The following is a 22,025-nucleotide window of genomic DNA, read 5'->3' on the forward strand; positions in this document are numbered from 1 at the left end:
GTTTCCGAAGGCGTGGCCTTCCTGTCTGGTTTGACAGGTCGGTCACGCCTTCTACTGTCTGTTCGTCCCCTGCAAGATGGCACTCCAGGTATGGGAGAGCATGTATGCTCCCTCATCCCGGTTGATGGTCCTCGGGCTTCGCTTACGGATCTCCATGGCCTCCTTGATCCAGCGCTGATGTTTGTTATCTTCTGTGCGGATGACTCTGGCATTCCCCCAGTTCATAATATGATTTTCCCTTTTGCAGTGATCTGTTATAGCTGACTTATAATTTTCCTGTTGTGCCTTTTCTTTTATTGTTCGGGTTTGTCTTGTAGCTGTCTCCTTTTTGCACTCTTTCTTATGTTCATTTTTTCTTGTGTTGAAACTCCTTCCTGTCTCCCCGATGTAAGTTTTATTGCATAATTGACATGGAATCTCATATACGGTGTTGCATCTGTTGTCCGGATGTATTCTGTCTTTGGGATGAACCAGGATCTGACGGAGTGTTGTGTGTGGTTTGACAGGTGTGTTAATGTTGTGTTTCCTCATTGCTCTTTGAATGCGTTCAGTTATTCCCCTAATGTATGGTAATGTAACTACTCCCCTGTGTTCTTGTTTGTTGGTTTGTTTTTTCTCTTTCTTCTGTGTTTTGTTGTTCTTAACCTGTTCCACCCCTTTGGATATTGCCCATTGTGGATATTGACATGCCTTCAGTGCGTGTTGTATATATTGTTCCTCCTGTTCTTTGTCCTGTGGATCTGTAATTATTGCTGTGCGTTCATGTAATGTTCTGACTACTGATATTTTGTGCATTATGGGGTGTTTGGAAGTCCAGTTTAAATATTGGTCGGTGTGTGTGGGTTTTCTGTGTACTTTTATTTTGATGTCCCCATCTTCTGTGTGATGTATTTTTAAGTCCAAAAATGCTATTGACTGCTCCGTTTCTTCTTCATGTGTGAATTTTACATTACCGGTATTGTCTATGGTGTTGAGATGGTCGGTGAGTTGTTGAGTGTGTCCCCTCTTCACTTTTTCTAGTATGTCATCCACGTAACGTTTCCAGAGTGTTGGCCTGTTGAGTGTTGGCCTGTTCTGCTGATATTGTAGTGAGTGCTTTCTGCTCCAGATCTTCCATGAAAAAGCCGCACATGATGGCTGATAGTGGGTCTCCCATGGCAAAACCTTCCTTCTATCTGTAAATTGTATTCCTGAACTGAAAGTATGTGGATGTGGCGATGAATTGAAGGAGCTGAGTGATGTCTTGTACAGTGAGGTTTGTGCGTTTCTTGAGCGTCCTATCTGTTTTTAATTTTTCTTGTACTATCTGTATGGTGGCTTCCGTGGGTGTTCTGGTGAAAAGAGATATGACGTTGTGTGATATGAAAACTTCGTCTTGCTGCATTTTGATGTTTTTTAGTTCTTCTGCCAGTTGTTTTGAGTTTTTGCAGTGTTGGTCTGTGAGTCCTAGTAATGGTTTAATTATTTCGGTGAGTGCTTTTGATAAGTTGTATGTCACTGAAAAGAAACGGAGCAGTCAATAGCATTTTCGGACTTAAAAATACAATCACACAGAAGATGGGGACATCAAAATAAAAGTACACAGAAAACCCACACACACCGACCAATATTTAAACTGGACTTCCAAACACCCCATAATGCACAAAATATCAGTAGTCAGAACATTACATGAACGCACAGCAATAATTACAGATCCACAGGACAAAGAACAGGAGGAACAATATATACAACACGCACTGAAGGCATGTCAATATCCACAATGGGCAATATCCAAAGGGGTGGAACAGGTTAAGAACAACAAAACACAGAAGAAAGAGAAAAAACAAACCAACAAACAAGAACACAGGGGAGTAGTTACATTACCATACATTAGGGGAATAACTGAACGCATTCAAAGAGCAATGAGGAAACACAACATTAACACACCTGTCAAACCACACACAACACTCCGTCAGATCCTGGTTCATCCCAAAGACAGAATACATCCGGACAACAGATGCAACACCGTATATGAGATTCCATGTCAATTATGCAATAAAACTTACATCGGGGAGACAGGAAGGAGTTTCAACACAAGAAAAAAATGAACATAAGAAAGAGTGCGAAAAGGAGACAGCTACAAGACAAACCCGAACAATAAAAGAAAAGGCACAACAGGAAAATTATAAGTCAGCTATAACAGATCACTGCAAAAGGGAAAATCATATTATAGACTGGGGGAATGCCAGAGTCATCCGCACAGAAGATAAACATCAGCGCTGGATCAGGGAGGCCATGGAGATCCGTAAGCGAAGCCCGAGGACCATCAACCGGGATGAGGGAGCATACATGCTCTCCCATACCTGGAGTGCCATCTTGCAGGGGACAAACAGACAGTAGAAGGCGTGACTGACCTGTCAAACCAGACAGGAAGGCCACGCCTTCGGAAACATCAGCTGATAAAAGATGCGTCACCAATAACATCCGGTGACACTCTGAGGAAGACGACAGTCGTACGTCGAAACATGTCAGGTAAACAAACCTAAAAACTAGATGTCTGATAAAAAAGAAAAAAAAAAACTATATTTAATATAAGACATAATGAATGTAATCGAAACATCCAATAAAAACATTGAAAGAAAACGTCAGACATCCCGGAATTTTCCGATTCATTATAAGCGATCTCATTGGCTGCCGATGTTGTCCCCCACCAGACGGACAAAGCCGACTGATTTTAATCACAAAAGTTTGACCTAGTCTATTATCATTATGGCTTCGATCAAAGATTGGTTGACTAAACATCAACAAACCCACGTGAGTGATGGCACACAAAACCAGACAACTGTCATGACAACGAAAACGTCATCAATTTTGATCACAGCGACTGGCTCAAAAAACACTCACTGGACAATTTGATCCACATCAGCATGGATGACAGCGAGATGGACTATGAGGGGGTTGCCCAACACTGGGCCAAGCAAAATCCAAGGAGAATTAATCTGCTTTAAAGGAGTAGAAAACTTAATTCATTAGTTTGGGTTTGCAGAAAGATCATGTACTTATAAATACTCTCACGAAGTGAAGTTGTCCAAATGTGTCAAATATAGCATAATTTCAAATTATAATCATAAGCATTTTTGGCGGTGTGATGTCACTGGGATCCATTTAACAAAAGGCGGCTCCGGATTATTATTTTGTGAAAGGGTCACAGTGACATCACACTGCCAAATATGCTTATCATTATTATTCGAAATTATGCTACATTTGACACTTAACAAATTATCTTCATGAATGTGTTAAGTACATAATCTTTCTGCAAACTTAAATGTATGAATTAAGTTAAGTTTTCTTTTCCTTTAAATGTGTTTTAATCTTAATCTAGTCCATTTAATAAAGTGCCAAAATTTAAACTTTATAATATGCAGTTGACTTACTTTTCTTTTCAGTGTATCTTAGTTATACACTACCGTTCAAAAGTTTGGGGTCACTTTGAAATTTCCTTATTTTTGAAAGAAAAGCACTGTTCTTTTTAATGAAGATCACTTTAAACTAATCAGAAATACACTCTATACATTGCTAAGGTGGTAAATGACTATTCTAGCTGCAAATGTCTGTTTTTGGTGCAATATCTACATAGGTGTATAGAGGCCCATTTCCAGCAACTATCACTCCAGTGTTAGCCCATGTTTACATTAGACCGTATCAGCGGATCATCAGATTAACGTTTTTAAAACGATTAGTGCACACAGCAACGCCAATACACGATTTGCGTGCACACAGCAACACCAATACACAGATACGCTCGGCTCCGCAGGCATCCTGTGCTCCAAATCACTCCACCCTGAACAGCGAGTGCCCTCTGGAGGGTGCGCACTCCGGCCTTGCGCAGCTCACAGAGCACGCGAGTGAAGTGCACAAGCTGTGATACGGGACTGAGCCGCTGTGTGTGTGATCCCAGCGCATATCACTTACCACTTGCAAGTGGAAGGATGGCAAGCCTAAAGACAATCATAACTACACAATGGGCAGTATTTGCATCAGTATTTGCAGTATTTTCATACTTTTATACTCTTTAATGAAAGGTGATACAAGGCGGAAGTCCGCGCCGTTTTTCAGCAGTCGCGTCACATGACCAACGCCAGCGAATCAGGAAGGTGGATGTCACAGTGACGTTGTCCAATGACGACGCCAGCTAGAGCTCAGCACAGCGTATCCGCGTATTCTCAATGTTTACACAGCACCGGAGCTGACACGATCTGGATTGAATACGTGGACCCTGGCGGATTCCCGTTTCCCGGCGTTTCAATGTAAACGGACAGTGCATCCACGAAGAAAACGAGACAGATACGGTCTAATGTAAACTTGGCCTTAGTTACACTGTTAGGTACAATGTGTTTGCTCATTGCCTCAGAAGGCTAATGGATGATTAGAAAACCCTTGTACAATCATATTAGCACAGCTGAAAACAGTTTAGCTCTTTAGAGAAGCTATAAAACTGACCTTCCTTTGAGCAGATTGAGTTTCTGGAGCATCACATTTGTGGGGTTGATTAAATGCTCAAAATGGCCAGAAAAATGTCTTGACTATATTTTCGATTCATTTTACAACTTATGGTGGTAAATAAAAGTGTGACTTTTCATGGAAAACACAAAATTGTCTGGGTGACCCCAAACTTTTGAACGGTAGTGTACATATATTATGGTAATTGCATCAGAAACATTCTAAATCATTACAGTTATAGTAATACAGCAACTTATTTTAAGGTGGCAGTTCTTAGGTTCAGATACCTTTGTGATCAATAGGAGGTCATGATGATCGATTCTCTTCATTGGATTACATAAGATTGAGCAAACCATTGTTCATATTTTCATGCATGTTTTTGTTACAACACTACTTGATCATAGATAATTAAGGTATCCCCATAGATTTTCAATATATCATATACCTAAGTAATCTATAACAAAACAGTTTAACTTGCATGTTGAACTTTAAGGTGAAATTTCAAATGTGTATACATTATACTATTTAGGTCAGAAACCATTGAAACACTGGTAAAACTCTATCCTATAATCATGTATCTAAAACCCCTCAGAGACCCCCCCTAGTTTCGCTTCACGCCTTTGGTGCTCAATTGTCTGTGTATTATCATGCCTGAATTTAGGGCTTTAATTTTTTTCTGGGGAAAACACTGATATATGAACATTATTTTATAGTTTTCGCTTGCTTGTTTATTTCCCCCATTAACACACTGCAGAAATACCAAGCTACTGATTTTGCCTCATATGTTCTTTCTTTACAAAGGAAATTACTATTTTAAAAATCTTCTCATATTTCAACTGATGCACACACGTGAAGTTAACATCAACTTTTAGTGATGTTATCTTCAGTACTGATACAACATAAGGTTAATCAATTAACTATTACAGAGTATCACATTGTACCCTCATATTGATGTGTGACCCTATACTACTTACAACTTAAAGATGTCTCCTAGTTTATGGACAGCTAAAGTGAGTTCCCCTGAGAGCTGGAAATTTTCCCTCAAGAAATTTCCAATATATTCACAGTAAGATATGTCACAGTACACCCAGATTTGGATCAAGTTTCTTTGATAATTGGCATTGCATGTTGGAAGCTTGCAGTGCTTAATAGCATGGCTGAGCTTTGACCAAACTTCCTCAATGCTCTGTGGTAAACAGTTCAGCTCAGAAATTACCCATTTTGCTCTCTGGTGCGAGTCAAGTCCATATCTCTGTACAGTTTTGTGGAATTGTCCAGAGATGTACTGTGTCCTTGGAAATGTTTTCATTTTTGATGAAAAGACACTCCATGAGCGTTTACATTTCTTTGTCACATTCTCAAAATCTGCCTTGGAGTGTTCATTAGCAGGTGCTGGGATGGATATTAATTTCCTCTTACTGGTGTCCACAAAATTCTCTTGACCATCTGTACAGTGACTCTTAGGAAAAACAAACTCTGGTTGTTGGAAAAATTCGGAACTTTTCTGCTGGCTAAATGAAATGACAGGAGGAGACTTTTTAGGTTTAATTGGACAAGATCTGTCAGCGCCAGAAGGAAACCAAGGTGTAAATACTGGCAAAACACGACGCGGAAAGTCCTCTAGGGCCTTCTCGGATATCGACACCAAATCACTCCATTTATCTTGGTCACCTTTGTAGTGTAAACATACGTCCATCTAATAACCGTGTAGCTCTCTTCTTAAATCCGGGCGTTTCTAGTTTTAAAAAATCAAAGCAAAGGAAGACACATAAGAGCTTTGCACAACGTTTTATTTCATGAAAATATCTTTTAAAAGTATTCTAAAAAGTCACCAACATCCAGTCTCATTGCACTAGCTTACTAGCTAAGTACATACACAGTTGAAGTAATAAGTTAGCCAGCTGTCATAATCACATACTGCTGACACACAACAATTTTGCAAGGACTGAGAACAGTTTAATGTCAACTTACCGTAAGTATGCATTTACTTTTGCTAACTCCAGCGTCTAATGTTTCGTGTTAGCTCTAACGAGCTATCCACAGACTAGCCCAGCGTATCAGTACGATACCACCTCCTGTCCAGTAGAGGCGCTGTGGAGTAGACAGTGAGACTGCAGGAAGAACGCCACTTCCTGTTTCTGTAACGATGAGGTATATGTTGCTTTTAAGAGATGTAAGCGTGTCATTTTAGCAACATATTTGTCCAATATTAACGAGTTTAGTTTCAGAAAATTCATACAACAATCGTATAAGATGGCTTATCTAACAAGCAATCCTGCTGATGAAAACAGGTGAGTGAATTTATTATCGGGGTGATTTGCTTTTAGCCAGAGGAAAGTTACTGAGACAATATGCAATAATGAATGAAATTATTTCATTCATTTGAGTCGTGAGACTGAAAACGCTGGCGAAATGTGCGAACTTCCATAAAGTGAACGTACATAGTGGATCTGTTTTAATGTGTTTAGTCAGTGTTAATAGAAAATTGTCTGTGCAACAACTGCTAGAGTTGTAACACAGGTTTAATTAATGTCATACAGGTGTGCAAAAATTTGGGGATGACAATGGATGTTAGAAATAACAAAGAATATACTATTTGCAGTTATACTCAGTCTCTAATCACCTGCATTAGCTCAACTGTATTGGAGTCTGTTACCTACCTTTCTCAACTCTGTTCCTGCCTCGCACACTGTGTTCCCGGGATAGGCTCCGGATAAAGCTATCCGGAGCCTATCTCTAAGATGAATGAAATGAGCAAAATTGTTCTCCTTCTTACAGGTACTTGTGTATATATCCAGCTTACATTAACAGTAAAAAGACATTAGCAGAGGGTCGAAGAATACCAATCGAGAAGGTGAGATAAAGAGTCAGCTCCAGAATTATTGCCATCCTTGGTAAAGATTCTCCACAGTACAGAATCCCATATTAAATGAAGGAAAAGAAGGTCTTCTAGCATGTCATCCAAATAATTTATCATCGTGGAGATGGTGTCATATTGTATGTTCAGAGAATTGGTGACCCCCAACAGACTACAATTTTATGCAAATCTCCAACTGTGTTCCTTGGAGGAATTTTTGCATCTCTGACTGTGCATGGGATAAAGTACACTTGTCCTTTTCTGGGCAAATTCATTATTGTCCTAGCAGTGGATATGCACATTTTCAGATATGGAGCTATTGCCTTATTTATGGTCAACACATCCATCCATTCATTATCTATACCAGGGGTGGCCAACCAGTCGGAGCCCAAGAGCCACAATTCTTACTGTGTTATGGCAAAGAGCCACATCGGCACATGAACATGGGCACACAAATATTACCCTTCCTTCTGCGCGCGCGGACACACACACACAGCCACATTGATGTCACACTCCAACTTAACCAGTGCCCCACACCAACATGATAATGATACATTTACTGCAGTACCAAGACCACAGGCCAGTCATTTTCAACAGTGGCGACTGGTGAAGAAAATTGTAGGTGGGGCACAAAGGCAGACATTGTTTACATGTGGGGATTCCCCCCATTGGGGAGGTTCCGGGGGGCCTCCCCCGAAAAATTTTGGATTTCTTAGATGCAATTTCCTGTATTCTAGTGCATTTTGGAGTTACCTGTTTAACATCGAAAATGCAAAAGCCATTTTGATTCAGCTTGAATTCTCAATTGCATGACCTGCACAAGACCTGCATTCAAATAAATAAGTATTCAAATAAATACAGTCAGTCGGAAAATGGAAATTACAAAGTGCTAATTTAATTTCCTCAAACAGTACAAGCTCCATAAGCACTGGGAACAGTGATCAGTGCAAGTGCAAATATAGATAAAATATAATACAATGCTCAAATTTTTGAAAGAACACCACACACACAAATTGATAACTGGAAAACAAATTAACAAATACATAATGTATATACACTACATGCCAAAAGTTTGGACACACCTTCTCATTCAATGTGTTCTGTGTTCTCATGACTATTTACACTTGGAGTATACTCTACTCTCACTCAAGGCATCAAAACTGAATGAGCACTCACCCACTACTCAGGCTTGCGCGCCCAGCGCGTATCCCAAGCCTCAGCAGCAGGGATGGTATGAAATTCACCAGAAATGTTCCAAGCCAGTTTATACGATGCATGTGTTACTGTCTCTGATTGTTTTGTAAATTTTTTGAAGAGCTGTACCTGCTTTTGTGATTGACTTTTTAACGTGATTAACTTGTGTTTACGAAGTTCACTCCCTTTCGGAAAGTCCTGGTCGATTTTAGCATGTAGTGAGCTGAAGTGACGCTGAAGATTTGAAGACTTGAAATGCGACAATGACGACTGACATAGAAGGCAGAATGGCTTGCCATAACCAGTGATGGGAATAACGGCGTTACTAACGGCGTTACTTTTTTTAGTAACGAGTAATCTAACTAATTACTTTTTACATCGTTATAACGCCGTTCCCGTTACTTACAATAAAATACTCTGCGTTACTTTATTAAAGCTGTTCTCATCTGGCACGCTGCTCGTTCAGCCTTTCTTTCCTCTGCTTTAGTGTGGGGCGGGGAGACGCGAGACAACGGCACAGTAAGCCAATCAGAGTAGATTTGGACAACATACGTAGGTAGGCCACGCCTACTGCACTACTGCGCACACTTTCAATCGGAAGACCCAGCGATGGCGAGCGGTCAGCCCAACACTGCGCTTTCACACTGGAAATACAGCCAGGACTTTTCATTACTTGAAATAAAAGGCAAAAATGTCTGCGTGCAATGCACATTATGTCGAGGAACAAAGCGTTTGTCCTCGTCAGTGGCCAGTAATTAGTAACATAATTTTAATAACTACAAAAATATATTACATTTGATAGATGTCTTATCTCACATTGTCCCACAAAAATATTAATATAGTGTAGATAACGTTACTAATTGGTTCTGTTAAGTGTCCATTTCAGTCATTAAACACATTTAACATTCACTTTTATTATGATTACACTAATTGAATTTGATTTTTTTTTTTGAGGGGGAACAAAATGTAACGGAATAATTACTTTCCCTGGTAATTAGTTACTTTTATGACAAAGTAACTCCATTACTAACTCAGTTACTTTTTGGGAAAAGTAACTAGTAACTATAACTAATTACTTTTTGAAAGTAACGTGCCCAACAGGCGGCACGGTGGTGTAGTGGTTAGCGCTGTCGCCTCACAGCAAGAAGGTCCTGGGTTCGAGCCCCGGGGCCGGCGAGGGCCTTTCTGTGCGGAGTTTGCATGTTCTCCCCATGTCCGCGTGGGTTTCCTCCGGGTGCTCCGGTTTCCCCCACAGTCCAAAGACATGCAGGTTAGGTTAACTGGTGACTCTAAATTGAGCGTAGGTGTGAATGTGAGTGTGAATGGTTGTCTGTGTCTATGTGTCAGCCCTGTGATGACCTGGCGACTTGTCCAGGGTGTACCCCGCCTTTCGCCCGTAGTCAGCTGGGATAGGCTCCAGCTTGCCTGCGACCCTGTAGAAGGATAAAGCGGCTAGAGATAATGAGATGAGATGAGACGTGCCCAACGCTGGCCATAACGTTCAACGAAAAAATATAAATCCTCCCACTCTGTTAAAAACGTCCTGTTTTCATCTTCATATTTTCTTTTTGAAGTGCATTTTTTCCCTGCTATTTTGAGATCTGAAATTTAGCATATCATCTCACGCACCTGCGTATTTGTCATGATGTGAAAATACCGTAATGAAACCAAGCGAAGCACCTTTAATAAAATAACCGTAATTAACTGCAGTGAAGCGAAAACGCACATAAAACCACAAACGAACACCAACTTGGACGTGAAGGTGAGAGCCGCATGACACCAGGCAAAGAGCCGCATGCGGCTCGCGAGCCGCGGGTTGGCCACCTATGATCTATACCATTTGTCTGTCAAAGTTGTGGGAGAATCTGGAGCTAATCCCAGCCAACTTCGGGTGAGAGGCGGGATACACCCTGGGCACCTTGCCAATCTATCACATGGGTAACACAGAGACCAACAACCATTTACACCAATAGGCAATTTGGAGTAGTCAGTTGACATAATCCACATGTCCTTGGAGTGTTGGAGGAAACCGGAGCACCCCGAGGAAACCTGCACAGGGAAAGCATGCAAACTCCACACAGAAAGGCCCCAGTCGGCCACAAGATTCAAACTTGGAACCTTCTTGCTCTGAGGAAACAGTGCTAAACAGTGCACCACTGTGCTGCCCCTGTGGTCAACACAATTTTTTTTCTTATTTAATTTGTGTATTCTCTAATCTTCCCCATTTTAATGAAATGACTCAAGGGTCATTCCAGTGCCCATTAGCCTCAGAATATCTTCATTTTGCCAGTAAAAGTTCCTTTACCCACAAATCTGTAAAATAGTTTCTGCTTTGCAGCCATTTTTCTGAGAGGTAGGGGTCCCAGAATGGTGGCCATTAAATATGAAACCATGTTTAGAGATTACATTGGATTAAATAATAAATCCTGAAACCTGAACTTTTCTATGGCTGTAGACTAACAAGCAGATATCACAAAAACATTTATTATTATTATTATTATTATTATTATTATTATTATTATTATATGTAAATCCTAATATTATAGGACCCATACAAGGTGTGAAGAAGCTTCACCCTTCACCGTGGCCAAGTCTGGAAGCCCAAAAATCATGCTGAAATTAACTGTAAGCATCTAATTTTTTTTTTCTGCTGCAAATCCACCTCAATGGCTTTGTTCATTGCCACTTGCGCAGTCTGACAACAGTTTGTTGTTGAAATACAGCCCCTCCATATAATGTGGATATAAAATGTTCAACATTTTACTGGTTTCAATTTGAAGTACTTGATATGGAGTTTACTTATGCCAAACATCATGATCAGTTCAAAACTCCTTCAAGGTAAAAATAGGTTAGAAAGATATTGTGTTTTAGACCCCTCACCTCTTTTCAGGCAATACCTCAGAACATGCTTCTTCCAGGATGGTTTTGCACTGGGTATTTGTGATCTCTACTTTTTAGTTTAGCGCTATAGAAAGTTTCAGGTTTCTGGATTTATTATTTAATACAATATTAAACTCTGGACTATTTTGGGGGCCCCACCCCTCACCAAAAATAGCTGTAGCTCAGTCACTATTTGACAGAGAGGGCTCAAACTTCAGATTTGTTCACTTGGTGGATAAAAGAACATTTAGTGACAAAATTAAGAAAATCTGAGGCCAATGGGCTTTTGGCTAATTTGGCATGGAATGACCCTAATGGAAATTGTCTCCATCACCTCATATTTATACCTCAGTAAAACGGGAAGTCATGGATGACCACTTAAGTCAAGCAACTAAAATAAGATCTAAACATGCTTCAGCTATGTTTTGTTTTAAGAATTTCTAGGTGTGCATATGTGGTTTTTAGGAAAAATATTTTCTTCCAGGAATGGTTATATTTTGGTGATATTTTTGTGAGATTAAACTAATTAACCACGGACATTGCGATGGAAACAATATATATATATTTTTTTATACCCATCTTTAACAAGGATGACAATAATTGCTGTTGCTGATTTGTGCTTTCTTGTATGTTTCTTGCTGTGTTTTGTGTCCGGAGTAAGTCATTTGTGTAATCCGTCTGGATGGATTGTTTATTTGTTTGGCAGACACCATTCATAGTTCATTTTAATTAATCTAAATTCCCTCCTAGGCTGTGGAAAACCCATCCTGTGCTGAAATCAGGGATGTTCTAACTGCGGCAGGAATGAATGTCAGAATTGAGGTACTGTTGTGTGTTTTAACGTTCTGGATACCTCATCTTTGCTTCAAATCCCTAAGCTTCTACTTCTTGGTTTAGTGTGTGTGTTCTTGAAAAGCCCATGCTGCCTGTTTGCTTCCTCATATGTGCATTCTGTAGTCAAATGTCGAGGAGCTTAAATTTGATTTTCTTTTGTCTTTCCCCATATAGAACAAGCTGTATCCAAGGGAATGGAATAGAGATTTACAGTTCAGGGGAAGAGTGCGAGTTCAACTCAAACAAGAGAATGGAAGCTTGTGTCAGGAGAAATTTACTTCTAGTAAGTGTCAATGTAGCTTGTGTTTTAATGCAGTGTAGTACTATATTTTCCAGTCAGTGTGTTGCTCTGGAGCACTAGTTCCCAACCCCACTGTAATGTGTATTTTAGTGTTTCTCTCCAACACATCCACTTCAGCTCAGGAAGGGCTGATGAGTTGAATCAGGTGTGTTGGGAGCAGAGAAAACACTATAATGTGCAGTTTATGAGGTACTCCAGGACCAGGTTTGGTAACTTTTGTTCTAAAGTGTAAGAAGCATGTGCCTAAATTCTGACTGATATTTTAGGTAAAATAAATAAAAATCTTGCTTTATTGTATAAGCATGAATGTACCAGGCTTTTGTATTTTACATCTGTGAAGCTTTTACTACAATCCTTAATTTAATCTCACTGTCTGACCTGAAAAACCTACCTTTTTAAAAACATTCTTATGAAGGTGTCGTTACACAGCAGTTTTCAAAATGCTTCTATTTTATAAGTAGTTTTTGTTTGTTAAATCATTGCTGCGACAAAAATGCTAATTTCCACTAGTTTCCATATTGAATTGTCAGTGTTACACTAACACTGATGGTAGCATACTCCCAGCACTGATTTCTCTCGCATTCATTTTTATTTTACTTTCAGCTTACAATACACACATGAATCACGTAAAATACAACAAATGATTACAGTGAATTTTTTATTTTTGACTGCAGTGTGGGGATTTCTGCTTAATACAGCAATTTCTTTTGTTTGTTTGTTTATAAACATGATCATATTTGAAGTGTTTATACTGCACCAACCAAAAGTTTGGACACTCCTTCTAATTCAATGTTTTTTTTTCTTTTATTTTTATAAATTAAAACATGTCATGTCTTAAAGTAATGATAGACTCTCGTTAATCTTTACTTAGTTGAGTGGTTCTTGACATAACATAGATTACTAAAGTTGTGGAATAGGGCTATTTTCTGTATTTTTATTATTTACTATTTTTAATGTTTGTTCTCACATACATTGAGAAGGCACGAAATTCCACTCCGTAACTTTTTGATGAGGCACACCTGTTAATTGAAAAGCATTCCAGGTGACTATCTCATGAAGCTGGTTAAGATAATGCCAATAATATGCAAACTGTCAAGGTAAATGGTCAAAATATAGAAAAACCTATGAATGTGTAGGTGTGTCCTAACTTTTGACTAGTACTGTATTTTTAAAATATGGGCTTGCCACAATAGGGTTAACACACACACAAAATATGCATCTCTTCACATTTAAGTATCAGTATATGTTAAAAGGTGAAAAAACTTGTCTGGAAAATATGGTAGACTGTCTCAGTCTGTGTTTTAGTTTTGAAAACATTTAGTCACTTATTCGAGAGGTAATGTCATTTCATCAGAATGTTATATTTACAACTTCCCAAACAAACTGCTTTGAGGGGAAAACAAATCTGAGTTTGATTCAGATAGATTCTTTTCAGCTGTGGTGAGAAGCAAAACATCTCAGAATGCACAGCATGTCGCCTGGTCCAATGAATATCAGTTTCTGCAGTAGGGTCAGAATTTGGCATCAACACCATGAATCCATGGATACAACCTGCCTTGTGTCAACAGTTCGAGCTGGTGGTGATGGTGTGGGGTCTGGGGAGTGTTTTCTTGTGCCCCTTAGCACAAGTTGAGAATTATTTGACTGACACAACCTATTTGAGTATTGTTGGTGACCATGTGCATCCCTTCATGGCCACGATTTGCACATTTTAGAATGGCAACTTCCACAAAGATAGTGTGCCATGTCACAAAACAAGTTATTTCAAATTAATTCCATGAACATGTCTGATTTCAAGTGATCTTCAGTGGCCTCCCAGACACTGGATCTGAATCTCATAGAGCACCTTTGAGATGTGGAAGAATGGGAGACATAGCAATATTAATGTTCAGCTGACAAAAAGTATAGTCTGCTTGTTCAGCCATGATGTAAGAAGAACAACTTTATTCATGAGGTGTCTTGCTCAAGGGCACCTCAGTTTAAGGCCACCCCCAAGTTAACCTAACTGTGGGGGAAACCAGAGCACCCAGAGGAAACCCACGGAGAATATGCAAACTCCACACAGAAAGGCCCCTGTCAGCCACTGGGCTCAAACCTAGAGCCTTCTTGCTGTGAGGCAACAGTACTAACCACTACACCATTGTGCCGCCCCAAAGTACAGTTGTGTTCAAAATAATAGCAGTGTGTTTAAAAATGTGAGTAAAGCTCAAAATCCTTATAATAGTTTTTATTTCCATGCATTGGGAACACTGCACATTATATTCTACATCAAAACATGAAGAAAAATGTATCAATATTTTAATTACTTTACAGAAAATGAAGAAAAATGAACATTGGGGTGTTCACAAAAATAGCAGTGTCTGCATTTTTCATTACAAACTCCAAATATTTACTATATAAACTGAAAAAATCTTAAGGATTTAGTATTCCTGTGAATCACTAAACTAATATTTAGTTGTATAACCACAGTTTCTGAGAACTTCTGGCACCTGTGAACAGGTATTCCAGCCCAGGATGATTTGACAACATTCCACAATTCCTCTGCATTTCTTGGTTTTGCCTCAGAAACAGCATTTTTGATGTCACCCCACAAGTTTTCTATCGGATTAAGGTCCGGGGATTGGGCTGGCCACTCCATAACTTTCATTTTGTTGGTCTTGAACCCTGATGCTGCTCGCTTACTGGTGTGTTTGGGGTCGTTGTCTTGTTGAAACACCCATTTCAAGGGCATTTCCTCTTCAGCATAAGGCAACATGACCTCCTCAAGTATTTTGATATATGCAAACTGATCCATGATCCCTGGTATGCGATTAAATGGGCCCAACATCATAGTAAGAGAAACATCCCCATATCATGATGCTTGCACCACCATGCTTCACTGTCTTCAGAGTGTACTGTGGCTTGAATTCAGTGTTTGGGGGTCGTCTGAAAAACTGTCTGCGGCTCTTGGACCCAAAAAGAACAATTTTACTTTCATCAGTCCACAAAATGTTTTTCCATTTTCTCTTTAGGCCAGTCGATGTGTTCTTTGGCAAATTGTATACTCTTCAGCACGTCTTTTTTTTTTTAACAGTGGAACTTTGCGGGAGCTTCTTGCCGATATATTAGCTTCACACAGGCATCTTCTAATTGTCACAGTACTCACAGGTAACTTCAGACTGTCTTTGATCACCCTGGAGCTGATCATTGGCTGAGTCTTTGCCATTCTGGCTATTCTTCGATCCATTCGAATGGTAGTCTTCTGTTTTCTTCCACGTCTCTCTGGCTTTGCTGTCCATTTTAAAGCACTGGAGATCATTTTAGCTGAGCAGCCCATCATTTTCTGCACTTCTTTACAGTATACGTTTTACCTCTCCAATCAACGTTTTAATCAAAGCACGCTGTTCTTCTGAACAATGTCTGGAACGACCCATGTTTCTCAGGTTTTCAGAGAGAAATGGATGTACAACATGTGCTGGCTTCATCCTTAAATTGGGGCCACCTGACTGACATCTGTTTTTTCACAGAATGAATGATCTCACTAATTGAACTCCACACTGCTATTATTTTGAACACGTCCCTTTCACTTAATTATTCGATTACACAGACTCAGGAGCATGCATATCATGAATGTTGGGTCTGTTGGTTTTCTATGACTCTACTACACCTACTGGTAAATTATTTGCCATGTAGTAATATAATTTCCACCAAAAACAGTGATTGATCTGGTTAGTCGTGTTGGACTGCTATTATTTTGAACACAAGTGTATATGGTCGTGAGGACCATATTTCCAGGGCCAAGCCTCATCATCGCAACATGCCGCAATGCTGTGTCCCTCATTTGAATAGATAGGAGTCTTTTAAAAAAATATGCAATTGCCATGAAGGAAAATGTTTACTTGCTTGTAGTACTTTTATATTTATACTATATTTTTTTAATATCTCCAAAAAGCCTAAAACAAAGATGCAAGTGGGTGGGACAAGCAGTAATGATCAGTGATTTGTTTGGCATGGGACCATCGTTATCAATGATTTGGTTGCAGGCTCAAGTCAGACATTACACCATGAGTCACGTGAACTTGCTTTCTAAACTTGTATAAGGATGGCTTTGATGTGAGCTGGAGAGCTGTATAACGTTCACGTCACTGATGTATGCTGAAAAAGTCGCTAGATTTGTTATTAGTCATTTTTAAATTAAAGTCGCTAAAGGGGTCTAAAAAAAAATCAACAATGGCAATACTGATGGAGCATTTCGCCCCTGCAATGGTTTTTTTGCTGTCAGACTTAACATTCTATTTATTTAGAGTGGCTAATCATCCTTTCTTGCAGCTGAATAGTGAAGGGCACAGTTCAACATTGCCAAGTTGAAGGTATTCAAAGGTGCCACAGGCAGCCACCATACTGCTCATGTCTGACCAAGGAACACAGCCTAGATATTAAGGCTACATCCACACGACAACGGCAACGAGATGTTATTAAAAAAAATATTGCGTCCACATGGGCAACGGATCAGTAAAATATCAGGTACATATGGCAACGCAATGCTTACTGAAAACGATGCAATACACATGCCACACCTCTAGGGGCGCTGTAAGACGGTCCCTTCGGAGACACCAGAACAATAGAAGTAAGGACGCATGTGCATAAACTATTATGCGCGAGACTTCATATTAGCCACAAAGTCAGAAAAATCTGTTCGTAAAATTACATTATAATGACCAAATACAATGAAAAGTATTTTTCCAGTCTCACCTGTGAAAGGTAATCCCATGTGATCTCGTTTGGACGGCAAACCTGTTGGTACAGTTAAACGCAGCACATGAATGAGGCATCTTTATTCTCCGCTTTGACCCATCCAATATGGCGGCGAGGATGACGTATGATTCTACGCGGAAGGCGGCGTCTTTAATGGTCCGGAATAAATTGAATGCTACATGTTGATGGATTAATTTGTTCTTCTACGCCCTTTTTGAGGAATGTATTGTAGGACTTAAACCAACATCTGAAGAGGTGAGATCGCTCCTTTTTTTTTCCCTATTTTTGCTGGCGGGATTGACTCCTAAGGGCTATTTTCTCTCTCTCTCTCTCTCTCTCTCCCTCTCTCTCTTTCACTTTGCACCATTACACAATAAATATTCACAGTAAAAATATTTTGTAAACGCGTTTCATGAACCAAGTTATAGGATTTGTTGACAACTCGCATCGAGTTCGTTACACTTCTACCCGGCGTGAAGCACGTGGTTGTGACGTCATCGTAAACAAATCCGTTCTACTCATCCAGACGACTTCGCAACAGCGCCGTTGCCAGATCTTTCCACTCTGGAACCCGTTCTCAAAAGATTTCGTTTTGGGGCACCCAAAACGCCGGTGCCGTGTGGACACCAGGCTGAAACGATAAACAATTTTATCGGATTCACCTGAATCCGTTGCCGTGTGGACAGGGCCTAACACCTATGGGTAATTTAGCGTATCCAATTAACCTAACCAACAGTGTTTTGACAGTGGAGAAAACCAGAGCACCCAGGGGAAACCCATGTAGACACGGGGAGAACATGCAATTCCACACAGAAAGGCCCTTGTCAGCCACTGGGATCGAACCCAGGACCTTCTTGCTGTGAGGCAACAGCGCTAACCACCGTGCCACCAACTCTGTGTTGTACTTACAAATAAATAAGCATTTTTAGTACAACATACAATTCCTAATTCACTTAGTTTTTTAAGGAAATTGGTTTCCATGGGTATTTCTTTATAAATAATTAGAATTTACAGTGTATTATCAATGACCAACAAGTGCAGTGATCTTACTGATTATCCAGTGTTTTGATAATGTATTTTAATTGTTTTTGTGCAGGGTCCTTTAGTCCATTAACAATGAGTACAGTGTTTTCTCCATTTGTAGGTTAATTTTACAAACCTGTTTACTCTCCATTGGTGCTTTACTCCTGGATTTAACAAAAACAGTGCCTTATGGTGATGTTTACTTTTTTGTGTGTGTGTGTGTGTGTGTGTGTGTGTGTGTGTAGAAAAAGATGTCATGTTCTATGTGGCTGAGATGATTCCAAAGTTAAAGACAAGAGCACAGAAAAGTGGAGGAAGTGACACAGGATCACAACAAGGAGAAGGAGGGAAGAAAGGAAAAAAGAAGAAGAAGTAGCTATATGCTCCTGAAAATACACACTTCATACAAACTTTAACACTGAGCTTTACAGTTGGTTATGATTCTCTTGTATGTCATCTCAGTACAGAAAAGTACCCCAGGCTTTAACAATTGTCAGTTGTTTCAATTTTGTGGACATGTCAGTTTTCATCATAAAATCCTAAACAAAATCCAAGCAGCAACAGAATTTTATTTTAAACCTCTACACTTCTGTTGTTTGTATTGTTTTCAATTATATTACAGTATTAAATTTGCTTCCATTTGAAACCTTTGTTATGCTTTTTGTCACAATTGGAAACAATTAAGTTGTGCATCAAATTGTAGAGTATTTTTTTTTTTTTGAATGAGCATTTGAATGTCATTTTCAGTAACAAATAAAATGAAACATCATCTCTCTTGATTTACGGTAAGTATACTGTCCGTTTCCCATTGTTATGAGGTTTTTTTTTTCCCTAATTGTGGCAAGAGGTACAGGGAGAAACAAAAAAAAGCCACATATCAAACCTGTATTAATTAATTTTGTTAATGTTTGTCATATTGTAGCAGTTAAAATTTTTTTTTTTAAATACCATTCTTTCCTCTGGTATGCAGTTTTCCTGCTGAAAAATTTTAGGCCCTTTATTTGGTTTGGTTACATTAGATTTTCTCTCACGTTTTTCATAGAATACTTAATTAAGGATCATACAATTTTTTATTTTTATGTCCCATTGTAAACAGTGGTGAAGTGAGTAAAATGACAAATGAGCTAGCACCTGTGTTTTAAAAATATTTTGGCCAGTTTGAGAGATGTAAGGTTGTTTTAATAGCAATGGAAGTGGGATTATTGGTTTTAATTGTAGGTGCAATTTGTAATTAAGTGATCAGTCTCATTAAATCAGTCTCATTAATAATACCATTAATTTTGGTGCTTAATAATAAATTACCAAACAGCTAAATTATGGTATATTCCAAATTATTATGGTCACTACCAATGCAACAATAATGGATCACTTACCGTATTACACAACTCATATGCACCTTGGAATTCTTTGAGATTGGATGACTTCAAAGAATATAGAAGCAACACAGACACAGTTTAACAATTAATTGAATTTATTATAACAAAGATAAAAATGAATAATAGCAGTTGAAATCTTTGGCAAACAGTGAGGTGTGTGTGTGTGGCCTAAAACAAAAGAATTAGCTCTGGGTTCCTAGTAGACCCCGAAGCCGTTTGTTTTCAGGATAATGGCTGGCTGATGAAATTATTGGCTGGCTAGCTGACTCAGCCAAAACCTTAATGGCTGCTGCAGCCACCAAAATGTTTATGGCTACAAATGGCTGATACTGGACGTCACTGTGTGGCATATATCCGGGCGAATGGATCAAACAAATGGGGGGAATAAATAGCAAATTACCACAGGTCCCCTGGTCTCTTACTTCATTGTAAATATAAATCTAGCAAGATTGTAGTTCAATGCTAATAATAAGCTAATCTGGATTGTTCGAGGAAGGCATCTAGCTATCTACTCTCACTAGCAATGACCAGTGAAGGACTGGCAGCTATCTTACTATGATGAAAGTAGAGTGGTGGAGTACTTTTTTTTTTTTTTTATCAATCTCGAAGTATGTGAATTGCCACATCTGAGTTGTAAAAAAACCGGGACACATCGGTCGGCGGCCGCGCCTGCGCGCACGTACGAGCGCGGGGGTTGAGGGCTGCGGACACGCACATCTACAATGCCTTATGCCTTATGTGAATGTTCACGTTTAAAAATAAAACAGTTCAACTGGTGCAGTTAGGCGTTTAGTTAAAATTCATTTTGTCTTCTTAACCCTTAAATGGGCACTACCACAAATATTATTACAAAAAATAATTTCATATAGGAATGATCTTATTTGGACGCCAATATTTTTTTTTAACAATATTTTTTTTTTCTTTTTGACAGGTACCGGATCTTCTACTTCATTCTGTCCGACTCCCTCATCGTCTGTCTCTCCTCCCATTCCGTTTCCAAATCAAAATAATACAAATATAATCAATATAATTTCTCTCAGTCTGCTTCGTTGTTGTTTTAGCCTTTTCTCTGGAGAACTGAACTTTAAAAGTTAGACTACCGTATCATACCAAATAGCCCTAATCCTTTGTTTTAATCACAAGAGAGAGGTGCTATGTTATTGGGACAACTGATTTATTCATTTCTCACGCCAGTGTTCAGGCATTCTTTTTTGATATATTTAATGATTTATTTAATGATTCATTTATTGATGAAATTGGCCCAGGCTTTAGAACCAGCCTTTATCAGAAACAGAACATAGGAAGTAGACAGCCAGCCTACTCGCGCACCGACCAAGGGAACTCTCACCTATTGTTTGGTATTACGGTATTCCAGTATCTTTGATTTCGCGCGGCCGCCGTTGTATTGACCACGATCACCTAGCAACGGCGACTGGCTGCGTGCGCAAACATTCGGTGAGGCCACACAAGTAGCTGCCTACAATATGCCCGCTTACGTGAAAACTATTAATATGTTAAGTGGCTGCGAGAAACATTAATGATTTGTGTTTATTTCAATGGGGGATAATGTGAGGAAGTAAAAAACCAGGACAAAACGTGTCCCGGGAAGGTTATTCCATTTTCCTGGACATTTTCCATTTTCCACAAAAAAACCGGGACAATCCCGGAAAAACCTGGACGTGCAAACAAACAAACAAAAAAATACCTTTACACTTTCCCTCAGCAGCGGCAAAGAATGCAGCCATCTCGTCGATATCGGAGTCGATTGATGCTCTGGGTGGGTTCCCGGGTTCCCCAGTGTATCGTGGTAACGGTGTGAGGGGCGGGAAGCCAGACAGGTAGTCACAACGGCAAGCTTGTGGTGGCTCTCTGTGCTGTGATATCAGTTCTAAATCTCTACAGTGTATGCCTATACGTCTCTATTGTGTTACTACTAGTGTGTACAGTTGATCATGTTTGTGTCACTTTTCTTGTAGCTCATGATGTGGATAAACCCATTATTTGATGTACACAATTCTTAGTGGCTCAGCCAAATTTTATTAGATAGCGGCTCAAATTGGCTTACAAAATTATTGGCTGGCGGCGGCTCAAATTCTAAATGGCGGTTTTAGCGGCGCCTGGCGGCGGCTTCGGGGTCTAGTTCCTAGCTAAGGTGTGTGTGTGTGTGTGTGACCACGTGGTGGAGACAAAGGAATTAGCTCTGTGTTGCTAGCTAAGGTGTGTTTGTGTATGTGTGTGACCACGTGGTAAAACAAAAGAATTAGCTCTGTGTTGCTAGCTAAGGTGTGTTTGTGTGTGTGTGTGACCACGTGGTGGAGACAAGAATTAGCTCTGTTGCTAATGAGAC

At 39.5% G+C, this 22,025-nt stretch overlaps 2 protein-coding genes across 2 annotated transcripts; one reads left to right on the top strand and one right to left on the bottom strand.

Annotated features, from left to right (window-relative positions):
- Window positions 1-3,212: 3,212 nt before the first annotated feature.
- Window positions 3,213-6,567, bottom strand: zgc:101664 (uncharacterized protein LOC450064 homolog). The gene is made up of 2 exons (XM_060931864.1): window positions 6,451-6,567; window positions 3,213-6,214 (listed from the first exon to the last, which is right to left on the bottom strand). The coding sequence occupies exon 2, from the start codon at window positions 6,173-6,175 to the stop codon at window positions 5,450-5,452; it is 726 nt and encodes a 241-aa protein (XP_060787847.1). The 5' UTR covers window positions 6,176-6,214; window positions 6,451-6,567; the 3' UTR covers window positions 3,213-5,449.
- Window positions 6,568-6,593: 26 nt separating this feature from the next.
- srp19 (signal recognition particle 19) lies at window positions 6,594-18,948 on the top strand. The gene is made up of 5 exons (XM_060931866.1): window positions 6,594-6,770; window positions 7,258-7,333; window positions 12,161-12,232; window positions 12,419-12,527; window positions 18,548-18,948. The coding sequence occupies exons 1-5, from the start codon at window positions 6,733-6,735 to the stop codon at window positions 18,676-18,678; spliced, it is 426 nt and encodes a 141-aa protein (XP_060787849.1). The 5' UTR covers window positions 6,594-6,732; the 3' UTR covers window positions 18,679-18,948.
- Window positions 18,949-22,025: the final 3,077 nt, after the last annotated feature.

Source organism: Neoarius graeffei, chromosome 10 (assembly GCF_027579695.1).
Source record: "Neoarius graeffei isolate fNeoGra1 chromosome 10, fNeoGra1.pri, whole genome shotgun sequence".
Lineage (NCBI taxonomy): Eukaryota > Metazoa > Chordata > Actinopteri > Siluriformes > Ariidae > Neoarius > Neoarius graeffei.